The sequence below is a fragment of the Alligator sinensis genome, unplaced genomic scaffold (assembly GCF_000455745.1).
Source record: "Alligator sinensis unplaced genomic scaffold, ASM45574v1 scaffold264_1, whole genome shotgun sequence".
In the NCBI taxonomy this organism is placed as follows: Eukaryota; Metazoa; Chordata; order Crocodylia; family Alligatoridae; genus Alligator; species Alligator sinensis.
Window position 1 is genome coordinate 3,515,126 of NW_005841831.1, and position 24,189 is coordinate 3,539,314.

General features: G+C 49.0%; 1 protein-coding gene across 1 annotated transcript in view; it reads left to right on the forward strand.

The window, feature by feature from the left end:
- Window positions 1-10,136: 10,136 nt before the first annotated feature.
- Window positions 10,137-24,189, forward strand: part of PSD (pleckstrin and Sec7 domain containing) — a 72,654-nt gene continuing 58,601 nt past the window's right edge. The window contains exons 1-6 of the mRNA XM_006014796.2: window positions 10,137-10,212; window positions 12,887-12,939; window positions 13,221-14,325; window positions 14,449-14,551; window positions 15,250-15,739; window positions 19,964-20,407. Of these exons, the coding sequence (XP_006014858.2) occupies window positions 13,348-14,325; window positions 14,449-14,551; window positions 15,250-15,739; window positions 19,964-20,407 (2,015 nt within the window). The 5' untranslated portion in view covers window positions 10,137-10,212; window positions 12,887-12,939; window positions 13,221-13,347. The remainder of the gene's footprint in view (window positions 10,213-12,886; window positions 12,940-13,220; window positions 14,326-14,448; window positions 14,552-15,249; window positions 15,740-19,963; window positions 20,408-24,189) is intronic.

Below are 24,189 nucleotides of genomic sequence, written 5' to 3' on the forward strand. Positions count from 1 at the left end.
TCCCCGCCCGCGGGACACGCTCCCGGGGCTCTGCGCTTCCCTGGAGTCGAGTCGAGTAATGAGCTGCTGCCGTTTGCTTCCCCCCTTGTGACTGGAGCTGTGGCCCTGGCCCCTCTCTCGGGGGCCGGTGGAGGGGAGGGCAGAGGGGGTTGTTTACTGTCTCAGTTCAGAGCCAGGTCCCTCCTGATCCGGATGGATGTCACATCCACTCAGAGCTGATCCTCCCTGAGGTGAGGGGCCTGGGCAGGCTAAGCAGAGGGGGAGGGAGGGCTGGGAGAGGCCAGGCTGGCTGCTAGTCCTGCTGGGAGGGGTATTTTCAGGAAAGGACAGAGGAAAATCCAGCAGGAGCAGTTCTGGGTGCCGGTTCTACATGCCATAGAGCTGCCGTGTCCGCCACCATCCAGGCTGCCTTGGAGGAACTCACACTTTATGCCTCTACCCAGTACCCACATTTCCCAGATCACTCCCCAGACACCCCAGATGATGCAGCACCTTTCAAAATTCTTCCTTGCACCCATGCTTCCCATCCCCTCCAGCTGTCCCTTGCCTGGCACTCCCAAAAGCCCCTGCCTTTACCTGTGCTCTCCACCTCAATACCTCCTAGCACTCTCTGAAGTGCAAGTGGTGTCCATTTTGGATGCTGTGCACCACACTCCTACAGCCTGCCGTCTACAATGCTTTATGTCCTCACTTGGGACCTGGACTTTACAAATCCTGCACCCCTTCCTTACCATGATATCCTTTTCATCATTCACCCTGTGGCTGAGCACTGAACACCCAGCTCATGTAGGTGTGCAGCTTCTCTGCTGCATGTTGCCTCTGGGATAAACAGTACTCATAGGCCATGTCTTCCCCTCCAATCTTTGTCCCTTCCCTGAAGAAAACGCACCCACTTCTAATCCTGGCTTCACTCCTACTGCACCAAAAATACTTCCTAACCAAAGCAGCTGCTTCCTAACCCAAACCCAAGCCAGGGATCTATCTCTGGTTTTGAGGTGGGAGCTCATGCACAGCTAGAAGTAGGATTCTCACGTGAATCTGATATTTGTGAACTGCTTAACAAAGCAGAAATTAAATCTTCACGTGCACTCAGTCACAGGATTTGCCTCCATCCATGGTGCTTGCCTCTCTGCAGCTTCAGTCCCCTGTTCTCTAAACTGCTGCTACAGGTCCTTCAAGCTTCAGTCTGATTGCCCCTCCATAGAAAGCATTTTTCTGCAGGGTTCAGCCAGCTGGGTCAGAAGATGCTCACTCAGACCATCCAAATCACTTTATACTGGAAAGCTCCTCTTCATCACCCAACCTGACTGAGATGGCTTGATTTATGTTGGAATGATTCAATCACTAGATTTAATGATAACTTATATGAGCACATGGGAAACCTTGATTAAATCATTGGTTTTCCATATTGTACAGTTATACTTTCTAACTTCTATGCTGTTTGGTTGTTATAGCCATTAAATTAAGTTGATTTACAGCTTAACGTAGTCTTTACATATACTGCATTTATACATATTTAATCAATGACATATGTTTGTGTAGATTTATTATTTTTTCTGTTGTAAATCTGCATAGCTCACTTCTATTAATGACATTTTTTACCCAGGATCTGTGTAAGTTGCATTTAGATAAAAACTGGAATTCACTTAAAATGTACAAAAGCACTTTTTACTCTTTACTGTTAAATGAAACTACTTTAAGTGTTTTGAATACCTAAAGCAGACAGTTTATCAAAGCATACTTTGGATTTAAAAAGAAATTATTTATTAAACAGAGGAAGTGTAAACTGTAGTTAGTGAATTGATAGATTCAGTCTGGTCACCATGCAGCAGACTTTTACAGGTATTTAAACTTGTAGATAGATGCCTAGTGGCTCTGTCAAAAGTGAGTTTGATGCTTAACTCCCAAGTGTAGAATAGAATGCTGAACTGCATCTCAGGGTGCCTAAATACCTTTGCAGATCTGTCCCATGGCATTCAAGTGTTTAGAATCAATAGATCTCACTCACCCTTTTCTCACCCTTGTCAAAGATTCATAAATTGGAATTAAAAAATTGGAATGGAGAAACGTGTGTTCCTGCTTTTACAGCTCCCAATCATCTTCCCAGCTAGTGAGAAATGAACTGGTCTAACTCCCCAAAATGTTATCTTTGCACCGGCTAGCTAATCAGAAACTAAAACTAATTAAGGTAGCATTTTTTTTTCTGAACAGCACAAACTAAAAGTTCTTGAAATTGGGAGAAAAATCGAACAATTCTTGTTCTGTGTGAAGACTGAAAATAATATAGGTGTTTAATGTGGTGTGTGGTATTCTGACATACTGATTTGACTTCAAAGGATAAAGTTTTTCTCCCTGATTCTATATATAATTAATAAACCTTTAACTCATTAACATTTGATGGAGGTTTATTGGTGTAGTGTTTTATCTATTTAAATTATTTGAACTGATTGTAACAAGTTCAGTCATTGACCTATTCAGTTTTACACAGGTTCATTTTAAAAATAAATGGTTTTAAGTGACTATAATAAGATCTAATTTAAAATAACAACAACAACAATGCGCAGTATTGCCTTCTATCCACTCTGCCCATGATGCAGCCTCCACATTCTACCCAGAAAACAGGCTAATGTTAAAGGGGCTGTGGATTTATTCATGGCCTGAAGATGCCTCAGGGTCCCAGGGCACTTTAAGGGTGAGCTTGCAGATAGATGTTGGAATATGTGATGACAGTGACATTAGAAGGGATGAGGCTATGGGATTACAATTCTGGAAATGGTGCAGCTCTAGGCTGTACATATCCATGGCAAGACTGGGGTGTTCAGTAGTAATTACCATAGATGTGATTGGGGGACCTAGGGTTACAGGTCACGGATACTGATAGAGTCCAAGTCTGATTAGTGACTTGGGACCAGATAGGGTGGCTGGAAGTAAAGGATCTAGATGAAACAAAAGCCTGGACTCTTAGAAGAGGCAGCCACAGACTTCTCGGGTATAAGGGGCTTGGTTGTGACTGGCTGTGCTGTAGGTGTTAACCCCTGGCCTGATGGGAACAGAATAAAAGGCTTAGATATAAAGAAGTCAAGATCACTTTATGAAGACAACACTGCTTTTATGACAAAGTTTGAGCTAAATGCAGCAGATTGGTTGGGAATAAAAGGACTGGGCCTGAGATGCTGGGAATAAATTGAGGGCAAATGGCCTGAATAGTATATGGCTGTAGCACTTTGAGTAAAAGCTACAGTCATGAGGGTCACTGAGGCACAGTTGTGTTGTGAGCACTGGGTGTTTTGGTTGAGAGCTTCTGCACATGGCCAGGGCTTCTGGCACCTTTGGTTCTGCAGTGACAGGATTTGCTTCAAAATTGTGCAATGGAATCAAATCTTTAATGAAAAGAATAACATCTATAAAGAAAACCAAGAATAAACTGGTGTTGTGGCATATGCCTGAGTTTGCAGGGAGCCTGAAACAAGGGGGAGGGTGAACTCTGAACTGCCCTGGTCATTCCAATTAGTTATTAACGTTTCAACATTAAATTGTTGAATTAAAATATTAACAGTATCACCTATTTTCTGGCTGATCTTTTAAGCAGAAATTTCAAGCTAACGAGCTTATCGGACATGCCCAAACAGCTTCACATACATACCCTGCAGCCCATACTCAGTTCCCGTTTTCCTCCATGGCAACCAGGATGATTGTTAATACCAAAATCTGCATCATACTGACAAAGTAAAATCAGTAATTTAATATTTGATTAAATCACAAATCAAGCCAAACTTGTGGCATTCAGTTTCTTCTTTAAATCAATAAAATCCTCCAGTCTTTATTTCCCTTAATGCTACCCCATGATCTCTAGTGTGCTGGTCTGGAGTGCCTTTGAAATCCAGGGGCCTTGGCTAGAGAGTACACAGGGCCTTTTGTTTCAGTAACATAGCATCCGAAATCTGGAAAGGAGGAGCTGAATTCCATAGCAAGGTGGAGTGGAGGCACTATCCAGAGGGCCAGGAGCCAGGATTTCAAAGGATTTCACATCCTCTGCCATTGCTGTATAGCAAATAGCATAAAAAAACCTGAATCGTTTTGATCCTTTGTTTGATACTTTGAGTCGCATGCTAGCTCTGTTTCCTGTATGTTTCTGGCTATGTCCTCATTTCAACCCACAGTCTGATTCAGAGTCCTTTTTTCCTTATTGCATCATGCTGTTGCACATGAGCAGGGGATCCTATACTTCCTTGGTGAAAGACCAGAATATTGTTCGGGCATGCAGGGATGATGTCAGGAAAGCCAAAGTGCATTTGGGGTTGTAGCTAGCAAGGGATGTGAAGGGTAACAAGACGGGTTTCTACAAGTATGTTAGCAACAAGAGGAAGGTCAAGGAAAGTGTGGGTCCCTTACTGAATGGGGGAGGCAACTTAGTGACAGATGAGGAGGAAAGGCTGAAGTACTAAATGCCTTTTTTACCTTGGTCTTTACAGGTAAGGTCAGCTCACAGACTGCTGCATTGGGCGGCACAGTTTGGGGAGAAGGTGAGCAGCCCTCAGTGGTGAAAGAACAGGTTAGGCACTATTTAGAAAAGCTGGAAATGTACAACTCATGGGGCCAGATGCAATGCATCCAAGGGTGCTGAGGGAGTTGGTTGATGTGATTGCAGAGCCACTGGCCATTATCTTTGAAAACTTGTGGTGATCAAGGGAGGTCCCAGACGATTGGAAAAGGGCAAATATAGTGTCCATCCTTAAGAAAGGGAAGGAGGAGGATCCAGAGAACTACAGACCAGTCAGCCTACCTCAGTCCCCTGAAAAGTCATGGAGCAGATCCTCAAAGAATCCATTTCTAAGCACTTGGAGGAGAAGAAGATGATTAGGAATAGTTGGCATGGATTCACCAAGGGCAAGTCATGCCTGACCAACCTGATTGCCTTCTACGATGAGATAAAACTGGCTCTGTGGATGAGGGAAAAACAGTGGACATATAATATACCTTGACTTTAGCAAGGCTTTTGATACCATTTCCCACAGCATCCTTGCAAGCAAGCTGAGGAAGTATGGGTTGGATGAATAAATTTTAAAGAAAGGTGGCTGGATTGTAATGGCTCAATATCTAGTTGGCAGCTGGTATCAAGTGGAATGCCCAAGGAGTCAGTCCTGGGGCTGGTTTTGTTCAATATCTTCATTAACAGCCTGGATGATGGGATGGATTGCACCATAGGCAGAAGGAGAATTTTTTTTTTGTGGGGGCTGAGTGTGCACACGTGCCCCTCCCCCCAGAAAGTCTACGAGGGAAGGGTTAGGGGGAGGAGAAAGGGCCATAGAAGGGGAGGGAGAAGGGCTGGGGCTGGGAATGGGCTGGGATCGGGTGGGAGCTGAGCCGGGCCTGGGATCAGGATTGGGGCCAGGGCCCACTGTACCTGTGCAGCCGCCTCCTCCCCTGTGCCCAGGGTTGTTGCCTGGTACTGGCGCCCCCGTGCGAACGAATCTGCTACCCCCAGCCCCGCACCGCCTGGTGGGGTGCAGAGCAGGGCCAGCCTCAGCTGTGCCTCCGGGCTGGAGGGGACAGAGCCCCTGGGACCCCCATGCCCACCCTGCCTCACTCAGAGTCATCCCTGGGAAGATGATGGGGGTAACCCTGGCACAACCCCGATCTCAGCATACAGCAGCAGCCTGCCCTGCCCCTTGCAGATTTGGGGGCACACGTCTCCATACCTCCTGGGATGCATGTACTGTAGCAGTAAGAGCCGCACCTCCTGGAAAAGCCGCTCATGGCTGAGTCCCGCACCCTACTGGCTGTGCAGCACCTGCCCCTCCCCCAGCCACAGCCCTACTCTCTCCCCATCCCTGCTGTAGCCTGGAAACCTACTGCCCCGCATTTGAGGGGGGGATAAGCCCCATTAGCTCCCCCCTTCCACTGCGTATGGCTTGCACCCTCAGCAAGTTCACAGATGACACCAAGCTAGGGGGTGTAGTAGATAGACTAGAGGGTAGGTCTAGGATTCAGAGTGATCTAGATAAATTGTAGGATTGGGCCAAAAGAAATTGTATGAGATTCAACAAGGAAAAATGCAAAGCCCTGCAGTTAGGATGAAACAATCCCATGCACCGCTACTGCCTGGGGACTGACTGCCTAAGCAGCAGCTCTGCAGAAAAGGGCCTGGGGGTTACAGCGGACAATAAGCTGGATACAAGTCAGCAGCGTGCCCTTGTTGCCAAGAAAGCTAACGGCATACTGGGCTGCATTAGTAGGAGTGTTGCCAGCAGATTGAGGGAAGTAATTATTCCCCTATATTCTGTACTGGTGAGGCCACATCTGGAGTACTGTGTCCAGTTCTGGACCCCCCACTATAGAAAGGTTGGGGACAAGTTGGAGAGAGTCCATCGGAGAGCAACAAAAATGGTTAGGGGGATGAGGCACATGACTTATGAGGAGAGGCTGAGGGAACTGGGTTTATTTAGTTTGGAGAAGAAAAGACTGAGAGGGGATTTGATAGCAGCCTTTAACTACCTGAAGGGTGGGTCCAAAGGGGATGGAGCTGGACTGTTCTCAGTGATGACAGAACAAGGAGGAATGGTCTCAAGCTGCAGCAAGGGAGGTTTAAATTGGATATTAGGAAAACATTTCTCACTAGGAGGGTCCTGAAGCACTGGAACAAGTTACCTAGAGAGGTGATATAATCTCCATCCTTGGAGGTTTTTAAGGGCCAGCTTGACAAAGCCCTGGCTGGAAGTTGGGGATGAACAGGGGCTTGGACTAGATGATCTCCTGAGGTCCCTTCCAACCTTCATTTTCTATGATTCTCTGATTCTACAACTGTGGGGTGTACTACAATCTGAAGTATCCATACTGAAGCAGTTTCCCTGAAAACAGCATGCCCTTCCTGATGAGTGACTAACTACCTTGTCAGAAAGCTGTATGTGCCCACTGCACACCTCCAATGAGTGATGCTTCAAAGGTCTACCTTGCATACAAAACTTTGTTGTGGGTGATGATGAGAAGCTAGGTGTAGAACCAGCATGACATCTGCAAGAGGTATCCCACAGGTATCTTCTGGCTCCCTGAGATTTTTCTCTGATTATCATTGTAGTGTCTTAGCATGTCTTCTTCAAAATCTTTCATTAATGAAGTCTAGAAGGCTGTAGTTTCATGGGCTTTCTGTCTCGTGGCTTGCTGCATTCTGGAGATAGTGCTCCAGGAAGAGAGTCGTGTTTTCCATCTTCCCTCCTAGGGTGAAGTGTGCAGTGCCAGGCATCCTCTGTCAGTAATACCTCTGAATACTTGTTTCTTTAGTTGTGTTTCCTGGTATTGGTGTTTATTGTTCATCACTTTGCAGACTGTAAAGGACTATCTCATTAGTTATTTTTAATTAGTTTGGGGTTCCTTTTCAACTTTTTTCTGTGTAAACATTTACTCCCAACTGTCTCTCTTCCCTTATTATTTCACATGTAATACCTGTGATCCATGTCCAGCATCTCCAGACTGGCATATGTGAAGGGTCCAGAAGGGTTTGAGGGGGAATAGGCTTATTAACAATAAGAGGTAAGGGGATCTGGCCAGCAAAATGCAACACGTCCTTCCTCGCCTAGGAATCCCCTTTAAGTAGAATGTTGGACAATGTCGATGTTCTGGATGGACATTGACATTTTAATGCCTTCAGAAACAATAGGATTGTAGCTATTGTTGTTTCAGTTGAAATGGAAGGAGATAGTTACAGAGCATGATCAGGGCAGTTTGAATAGTTGGTAAGAATACTGGAGCTTGTCTACACTTGAAAGATAATTTGCTTTAAGGGAAGGGGCATTTAAAAAACAGCAGGTATTCTTGAATAATTCCAGAAGAAGAATTCCCAGTCCTGTTTATAATAATCTGCTTTCAAAATGGAATAATAATACACAGTATTTATTTTCTATTCCCTTCCTTTCAGTATATGCATGAAAGTGTTTTTTCTTCTTCTTAATACAGAGATGTGACTTGCTGTATGCTTATGTCAGAGAAGGCATGGCCCTTAGTTCTGGGAGGGGTTTGTTCTGTAGTTTGAGACTAGTCCCAGGATAAATCAGTCTCCCGCACCAAAAGAGTGAAGCCATTGACCATGGTCTTTTTCCCAGATCACTATGTGGTCTTTAAATATCCTGCATCTGTACCATCAAGTGCCTTGAAGATGGCAACTTAGACTGTGGACTTCACTTATTTTGTGGGAAGTTGTTGTAGAGAAAGGTGGACAGCAGTGATATGCTCATGGTAGTCTGTGTTGCCTAAAAGATGTTCCATTGTATTCAGTACCATAGAATCACACAAAATAGGGTTGGAAGGACCCTTGATTAATCATCTCTTCCACCACACAGCCCCAAGGCAGAATCAGCCATATCTAAACCATAGATATCAGTCCGATATCAGTCTAACTTGTTCTTAAAACCTCCATCATTAGAGGTTATTTCAACCTCCCCAGGTAACCTATTCTAGTGCTTTACTATTGTGACAGGGGGCCATCACAAAGTCAGTCACAACATCAGCCTTCCCACCTGTCTAGGGCAGTCTGCCCACCTTACTCGTGTGCCACACCTTTGTTGGAACTAAAGTTGTTCATAGGCAGGAGGCTGTCCATTTAATGCCCAATGCCAAGGGTGTAATACATGGCTCTGAACCATCCCTACACTGTACCCCATGCCTTGCAGCTGGCACCCCAAAAAAATCACTTTCAACTCCCCCAGTCCCTTAGTTGGGCTGCAGTCAGCCTCCAGCCCACATCAATTGATGACGAGGTCGAATGGTCACAAACTACTTCAAGATCGTTTCAGGCTGGACATAAGGAAGAACTTCTTTACTGTCCGAGCCCCCAAGGTCTGGAACAGCCTGCCGCCGGAGGTGGTTCAAGCGCCTTCATTGAACACCTTCAAGATGAAACTGGATGCTTATCTTGCTGGGATCCTATGACCCCAGCTGACTTCCTGCCCTTTGGGCGGGGGGCTGGACTCGATGATCTTCCAAGGTCCCTTCCAGCCCTGATGTCTATGAAATCTATGAAATCTATGAAATCTGGTCTCAGGTATCTTCAGATGTACCTTGGCCACATGCCCCTCTTTGGGGCCTCTACTCTGCCCCCTCACTGGGATCCTGGGCCTTTTGCCCCTTAGGCCTCATTCTGGGCTCCTTGCCCCCCATGGCCTCAGATCCCTTACTGGACCTTGGCCATGTCTCAGACCCTACTCAGTGAATCTGGATTCCCCATTCAGTGGGCCTGGGCCCTGTGCTTTTCTGTCAGGGTGTACTCTGCTAGCCTTTCCCCTCCACAGGGTACCCCCAAGGCAGCAGGGACTGAGACTAAGGCCCCATCCTTGCCTTTCACTGGGGAGGCACAAGTATGGGATTTCTTGGAGACTGCCCCACCACAGGCAGTCCCACCCCAGCATCCAGCCCCAGCAGGGTGTAGTTTCAGGTCATGCCCCAGGACCAGGAAGCTCCTCCATCCCCATAGTTCCTACCCTGACCTCAAGGTCTTCCAGGAATTGCAGTCTGAGTAATGTTGCTCTTCTAGCTCGTAGGTGTAACTGCCTGCTCTGCTCCTACATCACGGGCTTATACTGAGGTGTAACAGCCCTCTTCCAATCCAGTGGCCCCTGTTCAGTCATGTGACTATTTAATTGGGCCCAAATGCACCTGCTGGTTATGCAAAGCCTTCCTGAAAACGCTTAAAGTCGAAGGCCCAACCTGTGCTCTGCCACAACTATCCTTGTAATTAGAAAGTTTTTCCTAATGTTCAGCCTACTTTCCCTTGTGGCATTAGTTTGAGTTCCCTAAGTCCTAAAGACTTCATGCCCAGATATACTGCACTAGGTTACTCTAGCCAAGACATGGCAATGAGTCCTTGAGCAGAATAGGACATAGTTTGCTAACCACCTGGCTATGATAGAAAGCATGACTTGTGGATGTTGCTATGTGATAGCTTAGGATCATCAAGAAATCCAGGAGCGTTCTTAAGTTATAAACTGAATCAGTGAGTCAAGGTCATGCACTCAGGAAGTTATCTCCTGGTGAAAAACTCTCTAAAGTGCTTCTCTCTGTCCACCAGCATCACCTCTGTCTTGCTTGAGTCCAGCTTCAACCAGCGGTTCTTCATCCTTGGACCGATTGCACCCAAGCAGTGAGCCATCTCGCTACTAGAGGCATAGCTGTATGTGGTGAAGGATAAGGAGGACTGCATGTCATTCTGCATATTTCTGACATGTAAGTCCATTTGACCAGTTCACCTAGTTGGCTGCATGGGGTTGAAGAACAGGACTGCAGAAAATTGTGTGGGATTCCACATGTGAGGCTCTGGTAATAGAGGCGCATATTGCTATGACTGCTTTCTGGTAGGACCCAAACAATTTTAGTGCATTTACCCTGAAATTCTACCAGCTCTCTCTCAGGTAAGAAAGTTGTATTCCACAATTGATATAGGTGGGAGAGAGATCCAGAAAGGTGGGAGTGGATGCCTGCTCTATCCACTGACAGCAGGAAATCTCCATCAGTGCCACATTGGTGGTTTCAGTTTTGTGTCCTGGCCTAAGTTCAGATCGTCCTGGTTCTAGAAAGTTGGCTTCTGTTCACTGAGTTTAGTAGCTGGCCTTTGGCTATCTTTTCTCTGAGCTTGCTCAGGAATGGGAAGTTTGATTCTGGGCAGTATTTGACTAGGACTGATCTATCCAGGGCAGGGTTCTTTCCTGTTGGTTTGACTATTGTATATGTGAAGGAAGAAAGGAAGATTTCTACCCTTCTCTTAATGAGGAATGGGCTGTTTTGGTCAGCAGCGGTACCAGTTGCTTGTGAACTTGATACATTAGCCAGGAGACTTGAGTCGGGTTGCTAAACTTTGGGCTAAGCTTCATTTAGGATGTCCAGATATTCTTCAGAAGGGAATGCACTGGCCTCTGGCAATGCAGACAGGCTGTGTGTAAAGCAGTAGAGACGGAACAGATTTGTGCTGTGTGTGAAGGCTTTCAGAGACTGTATGCCTTCAGAAATGATAGCTCTTTGTAGTATGTGGTGCTCAGCTCCGATGCAGGCTGTTGGTGACGCACAGGGCTGGTGAAGTGGGTCCTACCATATAGATAGTTCCCCGAGGCAGGATTTAGTGACTTCAGTGAAGTCTGATAAGGAAGGTCTGTTATTCTATAATACAGCCTCACCATAGAAAGCATTTGTTATGTCTGTATCAGCTCTTATTTCCGTGGATGCCAGAATTTCCGTGGATGTTCCTCTCTCCTTATCAGACTCAGAGTGTTAGAAAACATGTTGGATGATGGGGAAGGGCCTATTTAGCGACCAGTGTGTAGATGGTTAGACTTACTTTATAACAATGATGATTCACCAGGGCCTCAATTCCTCATCTTGTGGGTGGAGTCCCCAACAATCTAGCAGGTGTTGTAGTCTTTATGGTTAGATTAGGTTCCATGAGCCTTTCTTATTGCCTGGAACAGGACGGTCTCTGGCCATGGCCATAGTGAGGTGATGGTCTGTTCAAGACAGTGCTATAAGTCAGGTCCAGGGTGTGACTGGCAGCCTGGGTTAAACCAGAGATGCTAGTGAAAATCCCAGAGGAAAAGAAGTGGTGGCATGAATTTGTTGGTCTTTGCAACCACAGCCTTGTCAATATGCCTGCGGGTATCTCCCAAAATGTCAAGTGTGTGGGTGTTTTACCACCACCACTAACCCTGTGTCAATGCACCCCTTTATCAGTCAGTCCCTTAGTCTGTGCTGGTCTGTAAGGGAGCACACAATCAGTCAGTCCTGCCACTGCTTCCTGCTGTTTGACGAGGAAATTTGAATGAGGATGTCTTAGATTTGAGGTTCCTCTCCTGGCATTGTTTTCAGGAAGGAAGAACGCAGTAGCACCTACCACCTTGTCCTGTCAAAGTCTGTGGGGGGGCATTGTGATTTGCGGGGATGAGATGGCCTGGCATAGGGCTCGTGCCATTTCCCACTGGGCACACCATTACCTATATGATTTTGTGTGTTATCTGCTGATGGCTGATCATACAGTGGTCAGGCCTGAGTTTAGTTTCTGTCACTTGCTGCTGCCTTCTGGCCTGTACCAAGGCCATGGTCCTGCACAGTGTACAAGTGTTAGATGGCCAGAATCTGGCTTCTATATCTGCTTTTCACTTGGCTCAGACAATTCTTCCCAGTCTGGACTGTGATGGGTAAAGTGATTGATTATGCCCTAGGATGATCTTGAGTGGAGGGATGGTGTCTGAGTCACCAGTGCCATGTCACTGATGCTGGATACCTTTCAGAGCTGTATCCTGGTGGACTCCTGGGAAGAGGCAGGACTGGAGTAGTGTTGGGTGTGCTGGACGTCAGGCTGCTTAACAAAACAAATGGTGCAGAACAATGAGTAAAAGATTGCCTGCTGATGGCCTTGGTCATCCAGCTCTTTGAAAGAAGCTGCCTTTGTTGTTGAATTGTTCCTATTGCCCTTTCCTGCCAGGGGAGGGGGGATAGTGCTTGATATTCAGCAGTGCCTGAGTTATGGCTGTGTTGTGGCAGCCTGCTCAGCTGGTGGGGATGAATTTTAGAGCAGCAGGACTGGACTCATTCTCTGTGAAGGACACAGGGTCATGTGGCAGCTCTGCTCCTAGTGACACAGCTTCATTCACACGGGTCTGGCACTGTGCCTCCACCACCACCTCTGCCACCACTGTATGCTGGCACTGCATCCCTCCACTGGCTTTGGGGTCCACTTACTCCTTTTCATGGTAGCCCTGTGCCACTTATATTGCATACTGAAGGGGACAGTCACACCCCGCACTGCCTTTCTCTCAGGCTGCCTTATGCCCAGAAGCCCCTCTCTCCTCTCAGTAATGTATGCATATGTTCCCAGCCTCTTTCATTAAAACCCTTGCTCTGTCTTTTACAGATGCCCAGCTCTGCTGTGTGTGTAATGTGGTAATCACCAGATTCAATATCCAGGTATATATCAGGCATGTACCAACACTGGGCAAGCAGGTTGAGTGGCCAGTTCTTGTCTTCTGTCTCCTTACCTCACAGGGTTTTATTTATCTATTCATTCGTTTTGCTCACCCAGACCAAATTCTGCCTTTATTCACACCAGTACAATCTGACTGAGGTGAACTGGGTTGTACAGGAGTAACTCAAGGTAGTTTCCATCTCTGCCCTGTCCAACCATCTCTCTCCCTTCTCTGTGTATATTTGACCATGCCCTTAACTCACAGCTTGTGCCTCTATTTCAGGGCCGCATAAGGATGTGTCACCTTCCAGCCCAGCCCTCGTCTCGCAGGCACTGGGAAAGCTTCTCCTCCCTCCTGCCCCACCCCTTCTGGCTTCAGACCTGACGACGCCTTGCCCTTCCCCAGCAGGATGGCCCAGGCTGGGGAGGTCATGCGCTTCCGCCCTGATGGAGACTGTGCCATGTCATCCCCGCAAGTGGAGCGCAGGCCCTGGCTGCCTGCTGCCAAGAACTTCATTGAATATGGTACCTACAGCCCCCCGCGCTGTCTCACCCCCAATCTCAATGCGGGCAGGATCCACTTACTGCGCAAGGGTCTGAATCCCGACGCGCGGCGCTCCCAGCTGGGCATGTATAACAGCACTGGCTCCTTGGTCCGTAAGGCATTGGAGACGGGCCCCTTTGGCAACGGCAACTGCTCAAGCACCGGACGAGTGACAGCTCCTTGCACCCCACTGCGAAGCAGGCCAAGCCCCTCGCTGTCATCACCTGGCAGTCGCACCCCTCTGGTGGCATCTGCCCCTGAAGGACAGAGCTCTGTGGTGACGTTCCGGTTCATTGAGAAAGCCAGTGTTAAAACCCTGAATGGCCTCCCACCAGCTGAGCCCCGGAGGGAGAATGAGCAGAGTGCCCGTGGCCTGAGCAGGAGCTTGGAGTTTGGGGAGGCCATCCGCTGTAGCTCCAGCAGAGAGGAGAATGCCTGCCTAGCAGCACAAATCCAGGTCTCCCGGCAGAGCAAAGCCATGTCACCTCAGAGGGGCATCAAGCAGACCATGAACGAGGACCTCCAACTGACAGCCGAGCTGCCTGGGTCTAACCCTGGGAGCAGGACTCCTGGTGGGACATACACCCCTCTGAGCCACAACACTAAGTTTCATGAGCACCTGAGTCGGAAGCTGAAACTAGAGTCCTCTGCATCAGACCCTTTCCTGGCTGGGAGCAGGCCTCCCGGGGACAAGCGCTCCTCTAGTGGTTCTGGCAATGGAAGGGATTCCCACTCCCTGAATTCCAACTGCATCTTCAGTTCTCTCACCAATGGGCTTGGGACACCATCAGAGGACATCTCAGCACTCCTAGGGAGTCCTCTGAACATGGAGCCATGCTACCAGGTACTGCACAGAGTTACTCTAAGGGAGAGCTGGTCCCTCTGCCTCTAGAGGCCACCTCTCTGCTTTGCAACTCTTCACACTTCACAGGGATCTCACCACTGATGCTGTCTCCCTTTCCTGCAGGGGGGCTCATGGGCATATTCCCGGGAGACCTCAGCCCATGCCCAACGCATTGCAAAGGCCAAGTGGGAATTCTTCTATGGCTCTCTAGATTCTCCAGGTACAGGTAAATGGTCCCCTGTGGTGAGCAGTGGGGCTGGGGAAGGGAGTTCTCCCTCCACTAGGGCTGTCATTAACTTGGAACCAGATCCAGGTCTAAATGCTAGGGCTGGCCTTTTCTCTGTCACAGTCCACCCCAAGCCCCCAACTGTCCCTCCAAACTTTGGGGCATGGGATCTGAAAGCTGGATGGAAACTGTGTAGTTCAAGCTGATATAATAAAACCCAGGCTCAAAATAACTAGTCCCTCACTTAAGACCCACACCTCTGCTACCATTAATCTGTTCATACAAACCTCTCTGTGCTTATGAATGAGATTTTACAGTGACTCTGTACCCACTGGGGGCTGGGCTTCACTCTTGGCTTCCTTTTAGGAGGGTTCCAGGTGCTTTGGGGGTTGCTGGCTGAGGGGGACCCGGTTCATAGAGCTTTAGATGCACCTAACTGCCCTAAATCCTCACAGCTGCAATGGCTGCAAAACTAGAAATGTCTCTCTTTGAGTACTGCCTATTACTTCCTTTCTGCCTCCCGTTTCTCGCTCCCCTCTTCTCTGGGCCTGTGCAGGGCTGCTCATATGTAACGTTGGGAAGTAGTGGGCCTCCCCACCTCTCAGATGCCATTCCCTCATGTAAAACAGAGGTTGAGTTTCTCTGAGAAATGGGTCATGGCCTGTTCATGTAAATGTTCTGGGCTCTCTCTGTTCCAGGTAATTCCTCTCAGAAACCTGAATCGCTTTCCCTCAAAGAGCCCCTTCAGAAACCCAGCCACCTGCTGCTACCAGAACCCAAGAAGTCCATGGCTGAGCACAGCTTTTGTCATGTAGAGGTGGAAATAGAGATGGCTCCTTCAGGCAACAAGAACCCAGGCTCCTGTGAAACTGGAATTATAAGAAGAACAGTGAAGTATTCAGAGACAGACCTGGACTTGGTGCCTCTGAGATGCTATCGTGAGACCAACATTGATGATATTCTGGCTGAGAAGGACGAGGTGGATTCAGCCATTGAGAGTCAGAAGGACAGCGAGAGTAACCCAAGTTTCACTGGCACTTTGGGGAGAAGGAACAGTGCACCTGAAGACCCCTTTCCCCAGGGCACCATGGAGCACAATGGGAAGCATATGAGGAATGGCAAACATGGAGAAGAGGTGGATGAGGATGACGAGGTGTTTGAAGCAACAAGGCAAGAGAACGGAGACAGGTGAATTTGCTCGGGAGGGACCAAGGTAGTGTCTGGTAGAGGAAAAAAGCTCCTTTAAACTTCCTCACTCATTTCTACCACAGAATGTCTTTTTGCTGGGTGAGCTCACATGCCAGAAACGTGTAGCCTATTAGTACCATCCGGTAAGGTACAATGGGATTGTGAGCCTCTCCAAACTATATAAGACTGTGCATGGTGAACCTTCAGATAGTAAACTGCTGAAAAACTGGAGGGTCTTGCATCAATCTCCACTTCCATAGGGGGCACGATGCCGCTGGAGTTGCTGTAGCTGTATTTAGAATAAGACCTAGAACAAAGATTGTGTGGGTAAACTGGAATCCTAAGGCTCTCCTAGCAAGTAAGGGTGTTAACTCAGGTGTCCAGGCTAGCTACCAACTGAGACAGCTATATTCCTCCTCCACAGTGTCCTCCTGAGCTTTCAGAAGAAAGGGATACAGGGTTTATTACTCCCCATCCTAAGTTGTCATGTAATGTTCTTGTGTATTGTAAAGAAGCTGCTGTGCTTCACCCCAGAGTTGTCTGCATTTCAGTGAAGAATTCCTTTGGCCTTAGTATAAGGAATTTACTAAGCTTGTGAAACACTAGTGAAATGCAAGGAGCCCTGTGTACATGTTCTGTTTTGTAGTAGCATTAACCTGTGTGCATTTCCCACCCTCCCAAGCATTGTGTTGGCAATGTGATAGTGTATTGGAGGATGGAGAGAGGAGGGTTAGAATAGAGGGCAGGGAGGTAGGAATGATGGAAAGGAAGCACATTGGGCTGAGTGCAGGGGAGAGTAGAAAGGCAAAGCACAAGGTGGCTGGGGCTGAGGGCCTGATCCAGAACCCACTGAAGTCTTTGAGGTTCCTCACATTGATCCAACCAAAGGAGGTTTGGATTAGGGCGTAGGTTTGTAGAAGGAATTGATCCTATGGCTCTCTTAGCTACAGGGGAGTGGAGCCTATAGTACAGTGGTTCTCAACTGGGGTGCCATAAGACCCTTTCAAAGGTGCTGAGGTCTGTGTGGAACTGTCCCTTTCCAGCAGGAGCATGCTGGGCAGTTTGGGAAGTGGCTACAGGAGGTTCTCCTCCTGCCTCAGCCCTCCCTAATCCTCCCATAGTCCATTCAAAATGCTCCCTCCTGGAAGCAGGGTCACAGGAGACCATTCCAGCTGACCTTGGCTGGGCACAGGCAGCAGCGCTGGGTACTGACCATGGGGAGGGCACTGGAATGGAGGCAGAGGGTGCCAGAGTGGTGGTAGGGGTCTGTGTTCAGCAGAGGATCACCAAGGGATGTTAGCTCCTGTTAGCTGTGGCCCCACAGATGCTGCTAGGCCAGGGTCAGGATTCTCTTCCAAGCCTGGCTTTCCCCTTCCCCCCACCACTGCAACACCAGATGCTATGTTAACCCTTTCACAGCTGCAACCAAATTAAGGCTTTTACAGCCACTCTCTACAGGCAGCTTGTGTGCCCAAGAAACAGAAATAAGTAGCTACCGTGCTAGAACAGTGATTCTCCACTGGGGTGCTGCCAAACTCAGAAAAGTTCTGGAGGGAGCCTCGAGTCTGAAAAGGTTGAGAACCACTGCCACAGAGAATATCAAAGCACCATCTCAGGACAGGAAAAACTATGCTGTGGAATGTACTTGGCAGAGCACAATGCTGCTGTTCTGACACACGGGGCCAGAATGAGCTGCTCTCCTCATGGGGCTGGTGTGGAACTGTAGCTCTGGCTGATCTCTCTTACTCCCTCTGAAAGAAACATTACCTCTGACACAGCTTTAAACAGGGCTCTCCCTGTATTCTGTATACCCAAACAAAATTGTTGGGGGCCTTATGCCGCTTCCCTGCCACAAGAATATGCTAGGAGAGGAGGCCTCTAGATCAGAGAGCATCTCAGGTCCTCAGTCTGGTAAGGGGTTAAAGAAGTTCTGCTACTAGGAAGTCATACAGCACCCACAGTGCAGATGCAGTTAAATCAGCGTAAAAATCTGTACAGTGTTCTGACGCTTCCCATGGGCAGGAAAAGCTTACCTATGCAGTACAAAGCACTTTTATACCAGTATAACATCATCTATCCAGGAGGCTTACAGTGTCATAGCTAGCTGACATAGGTCTGGTCTACAAAACTCAGTATAGCTAAGAATAGTTAAAATCTATCACTGAGCAGATAAATGACAGTGACTGCAATGTAAACATACCCAGAGACATAGAGCCAGACTATACTGAATAATACCTTTGACTTCTCCAGCCCTGCTTGAGTGTCTGCTCCTCAAGACAGGAAATGATTATTACTCATTGCTACTGCATATATTGTTAATGATCTGGAGGAGGAAGTAGACAAAAAATTGGCACAGATTTCCATCAAAAATAGTTGGAATTAGAGAAATGCAGGGAAGTCAAAGTTGAAACTCGATACTAGAAAGATGAGCCAGTGGCTGGTCTAATGTGGTAATAAATAACATGCTTCTCATTAGCCTTGGTCAAAGATCAATGTAAGGTAGAGGTGCTGAATAAAAGAATCAGCCAGCCCCTTGACAAATTTTGGGGGTTAATGTGGAAAAGCACTGCTGTCAGCAGCCTGGAGAAGAACTGAATAAAAGATGAACCAGTTCCTCAGGCATTATCAGAGGAACTGCATACAAAGCAGGAGGCAATACTGTGACTGCATATGGGTTGCATCTGTATGTGACTCCATCTGCAGTACTGTGTGCTGCCCCTATCACCACTTTGCAGGATGCAGTACAGAGAGATACTGTGGCTAGTTAGACCACTTGTTAAACCATCCTTGGATACTACTTGCAGTGCCTGGAATTTAATTCGGCTTTTGAAGCAGGTGTCATTGGGGTGAGGTCATAGCAACATCCCATGAAGGTCCAGTGAGGGCACAGACAGTACCGTTGAAGCCAGGCTGTTGTAATCTGTTCTCTTCTCCTATGATCAGTTCCCAGACTAGAGTCCATACCAGTGGTGGGCAATTATGTCAGGCAGAGGGCCACTTGCTGAGTTTTGGCATGCCGTCAAGGGCTGAATGACAGGCAGCCAGGGGCAGATAAATATTAATTTTCTAAATTTTTTAGGGGCCCTGCAGGCTGGATAGAATGGCCTGGCAGGCCACATCTGGCCCAGGGGCTGCATTTTGCCCACCCCTGGTCCACATCCTCATGTTTCCTGGGCCTTCTCCCCCATGAGCTTCAGCCCCCCCACCCCCACTTGGGGATGAAGCCTCTCCATTCCAATCCTTCTGTGTGGGTAGTGTCTCCATTCAGCCTCCCTGTGATTTCCTAACCTGAACCAGGTGGTCTCGCCATGAGGGTTTAGCCCAGATCCCTGACCTTTCCCCCAGAAGGGGGATCCCTGATCCACAGGCACCAGTGGCGCTGCCATATATGGTACCTTCTCACAAGCCACTATCCTTGCTTTTGGTGCAGCCTGCAGTGCTCCAGATGGACTCTGGTGATGAAGTGATAAGGGCATTGTTAATTTGATTTAGTGGAGGCTTCTTGGATTGTGATGAGAGTGAATTTACATTTCAATGGCCTCTTTTTTGAAAGGGCCCTTCTGTAAAGTGTTCTGACCACAAGGCTGCTATACAAAAGATGAGCCCCCACTTTCTGCAGTCGCAATGCATTTGGGGTGGAGATTCAGTCTGTGGGCAGATCTTCCAGGACAGGCCCCATGGGGAAATAGGCAACGGGACTGTGAACAGGCTCAGCCCAGAGACAGATGCTGAGCTGCTCACAGGGGGGCTGCTCTGGGCCTGCAGAGGAGCAGGGACCCTGCAGGTCAAAGAGGGAAGTGTCTAGTGAGTTTAGGCGACTCCAGGGTGAGATGACAGATGAGCAGTGGTTTTCAGGATCCCAAATTTGGATTTAGGCCCCTCAATTCCACCTAAGTCCTGCTTTAGGTCCCTAAGTCCTTTATTGGATCTAGCCCCAAGTCTGGTAGCTGGAGCAGTAGCCAATTCATAAGCTGCTTAGGTGGATGAACGACCAGAAAGGAACAAAGGCCCACACTGCATTAATGGGGAAACAAGCCTGGAGAACTGCAGTGACCTGACTAATTGGGGTGGCTTTTCCTTAGAGTGAGGTCTTGGAGAAAGTCAGAAGAGATGCTGTCCTTCCCAAGTACCTGCTTCAGGGGCCGATGAACTTAATTCAGTGGGCAATCTGCCATTACTCCTGTCTCCTCAGTGACTAGCAGATCTCTCTCTTCCCTCACCCAGGGTCATGGATCGAGATGCACAGGGTCTGCTCAAGTCACCTGTGCCCTTCCTCCTGGGACACAGCCTCTCCAAAGATGGCATGGATTCGTTCAGCAAGCATTTTGAGAGCATCATGGAATCCCACCGGGCCAAGGGGACGTCCTACACCAGCCTCGACTCCATTGACATCCTCTCCTCCCCTGCCCGTACCAATGGCACCTACTTTACCTTTGACCTCCCAACCCTCACCCCACAAATCCAGGACAAGATCCGAGACAGTGTCAAGCTGATTAAGGAGAATTTTGCCCCTCTGGCCCACCTGGAGCCAGACTCTGGAACCAGTTCTGCTACAGATGCTCCCTGGACTGAGAGGGAGGAAGAGCAAAGGAGAAAGGCAAATAATGGCCTGCACAGCCCATGCCACTCAGAGGACAGCTTTGGCATGCCCTTGGCCTCCATCATCAGGTGAGTGACCAAAGGTACCTCCCACCAGCAGAGCTCTTGAGAGCAGGATGTGGATGACAGCCCTGTAAGGACAGCAGCCATCACAGGGTGCTGGACTACCTTGGACTCAGTCCAGATCATTGGCAGGTGGGATGCACACAGGCCAGGCCTGGTGCAAGCCTCCAGGAGCCTGAACCAGGTAGATTTGAATGGTAGAATATCTCTGGTGAAAGTGAGCCATCCTCCTCCGAATCCCCTTGATTGATGCCGGCTCTTCCTGGGAGGTTAGTACAGGACCTGCCCCGTTGATCAGCTAACCAGCCACCAGCTGCACTGCTCTTGTGTGTAAATGGGTTGCTTGTGAGCTCCAGTTTTCCCTCAGACACTGCTATAGGCATCCTTGACATTACTGACACTGTCGGTGCAGTGGTGTGCACAGGACCAGGGCAACTCCAGCTGAGCAGAGGGAATCCCAACATGGGTAGTAGTTCTGTGGTAGTCCCTTTTGCCCTGGTGCTAACTACTGCATAGTCAGCCTTCTGTGACAGCTGCTGTAGTGTGTGTGGTGGTGGTGGGGGAGCGTGGAGGGGGGACAGGGGAAAACCTGGGCTAAAGTACAAAGGCTGCAGCCCTTCCCAACTGCTGACATCCCCTGCTAACAACACACTTCTCTCTGGCAAGCAGCCACCCACTTCTCAGCCTACAGAATTGCCCAGTCCTATGTCAGTCACTTGGATCTGATCACCAGGCTTTCACCTGGGGTACCCTCCGTGAAGACCCACCCTTACTGAGTCCCTTTGTCCACCTGGGAGCCCTCCTTCTGGCCAGCAGATGCTTCTGGACTATCCTGTCTCCCAGCTGCTATACCTTCCCTATGGTGGGCAGCAAACCATCCTGTATCCTAAGCAGTCTTGTGGTGTAACTCACTCCCAGCTCTCACCCCCTCCCACCACCCTGCCCACTGACAAGCTCCAACCCATCTGTCAGATGCATCTCACACACTGCAGTAAGAAACGCCACACAGCCTCCTTCTCAGTTGCTAAGTGCTGCCAGTCTGAGCCCTTTAGAAGTGCCCTCACTGCTCCTTTCCCAGGTCCCCCCCTAGAGTCCCCTACACAAGCTGCCTCTAGGGCAGTCCACAGTAATCCTTGGCCTGCATCCAGGGGCAGGCTTCTGCCCATGAGAACCATATGGCTGCAGACGCACCCATATCATGCAGGGCACCAACCATCCTTCCCTGTCCAGGGCTCTGTCCAACATCAGCAAGAGAGTTCAAAGACCCCAGATACCTCCCCCTTCCCCAGGCTTCAGCTCTACTTCCAACTGCACGTAGGGGGAGGAGCCATTCCACTGACTTCACTGGGTGGTGTTGGGCTAGCCAGCTGCTCAGCACCTCTCAGAATTGGGCCCAGAACAAATGACTTAGTGTGTAAAATAAACTGAGCCTCAGGATCTGCTGAGATGTTCATTTCTAGCTTTGTACCTTGTGCTTGCATGAGGTTTTGAGATGGTGATTTTCAGGTGGCCTGCAAATGCAGAGAACTGTCCGTAGTAGCCCAGGAGGTTCCTGCCAGCCCTATGTTTCTAATTAATAAGGGGTTAACATTCAAGAGCAAAGGGGAAATGAAAGCCCAACTTGGTTGCCCACAGTAGGGCTGTTTCTCCACAAATGAGCCAGAAAGGAAGTGCGATTGATCTGTTATTCTCAAAAACAGACTGGTGTGACCATTGCAAGAGATCTTGTGCACATCTGTGCCTACGTGCGCGTGCGCGTGCATGCATGCACACACTCTCTCTCTCTTCCCCTCCTACTCCTTCTGAAAAGATGCTGTTTTCCTCTTGCCAGCAGCAGAGATGGACACAGACTAGTAGCCTGATCTATCTGCCTGCTAAAGCAGGGGGTGCCCTGGGGCCAGAATTAGTTCATTTATTTATTTATTTGTTTAGCATATGGGGTTTTGTCCTACTGTTTCAGCCATTTTAAGGTGATGTCATTACCAGTGCGAAGAACCTGAAGGCCAGCAGATAGCATTGTAAATGGACAGGAGTCATTAGTTCATTGAGGTGCTATGCTAAGCACCTGTTACCTCTTGGCTCTTTGCTGCAGGCACAGTTTTTAACAGACTTTTTGGACCACAAATGTGGATCTCATGGGTGACATGGTCATAGGTTTCCAGAAGCTGTCCCTCCGATCTCCCCTGCCACTTTGTGGGAAGGCAAGGCCTTTGTCTGAGGAGCTAGAGCTGGCCCCAGGGTATTGCCCATGCTGAGGCAGGTCTGCTTGGGAGCCGTCCTGGCTGGAGCAGCAGGACGGCCTGGCGTGGGGCTGTCGGGGCTGGGCCTGGGGGTTCCATGACAGTTGGCGATGGTATGAACGAATGCATGCGCCCCCATCTCGGCAGCCGCATCTCCTGCCACCCCTGCTCCATGCTCAGAGAAGACGAGGCCAGTAACAGCATGGGGGGCCAGGGAAGAGCTGGTGGCACAGCTCTGGCCCCAGCAGCACCTGGAGAGGAGACACTGCCCCCTGAGACCTGGTAAATTGTCTCTTGGCAGAGGAAGGAAGGGTGGGGACAAAGATGAGCAGGTGAAAGCAGAGGAGATGTGAATGCTGTGGCCTGAGGGAGATGGGAATGAGCAAAGGAAACATCTGGATCTGCCGGAGTTGGAGGGATTCACAACCCTTCCCCCTGAGTCTGCTAGGGCTGGAGCAGGTGGGAGAATTTGGGTGGGGAGAGGACAGATGAGGATTGATAACCTCCTAGACAAGCCCTGGGATTGTGGGTGTTGGGAGAGGTGCGTGAAGGGTCACCTGGATACAAGAAAGCCGGTGAGCAGAGCCAGGCCCAGAGAAAAGGGGGGCGGATAATTTTAAAAGCTGATTATCCAGAATGTTATTAGTCAGGGTAGGATCCCCCCCAGTACTGCAGGAGGGACTTGTATGAAGTATAATGGTGACCAAAGCCTATTTATGGTCTAGATCAGTGGAACGAGGAGGTCTGCTTGTGGGTGGCACATTGGTTCTTGGCCCAGCTGTTGCAGGGCTTCTCTCCCCAAGCCCATCCTCTAGGCCAGGGGGGCATGACAGGTTTCCTTTCTGCAGATCACAACAGCAGTCGGTGGCACCCTTCTACTTCAGCCACTCTTACTTCCCCATACTTTGTCTGCTGATGATGATTTCCCCCCACCTTCCCCTCCAACCACTGGTTTTCCCCTGACTGCCAATTGCTGCCAAAAAGGGGGTACCAAAGGAAGCAGCGGCGGTGGCTGCAGGAGGGGTGTGCAAGAGCGTCCATCTTTACTATCCGGGGGCATGAACCCACAAGAGGGAGACAGTGCTTTAGGCTGTGGTGAAGCCAACCTGATCCATCTCTACTCTCTCTGTCTGACAGAGGGCAGGTATTTAAATCAAGCTCCCACTTCCCTCTCTAACACTGTCAAGCCTGTCATGAAAACAATGCAAAAATCATAGGAATGTCCATGGGAGGCAGTGCAGTATCAGCTTTTTACAGACGAGGAACTGAGGCATGGGGAAGGGACTTGCCTCTGGGTTGCAAGTGAGGAGAAGAGGGATCACCATCACAGCAAGGAATGGAAACCTCTGCTGAGACTCCCTGGCCGCTTCGCGCTGCTCTCTTACAAAGGTCGGTTTGGCTAAGCAAGGACTATTTATTTTCTTAATAGCTGTCAAGGGGGCGATGCAGCCTCATGCCAGATCGATTTCTTCTGCTGTATGTGCTGTGCTGCCTTCCCACCCACAGGCACTGCTGCTCAGGGAGCTGGGGGGAAGGCATGCAGCAGGA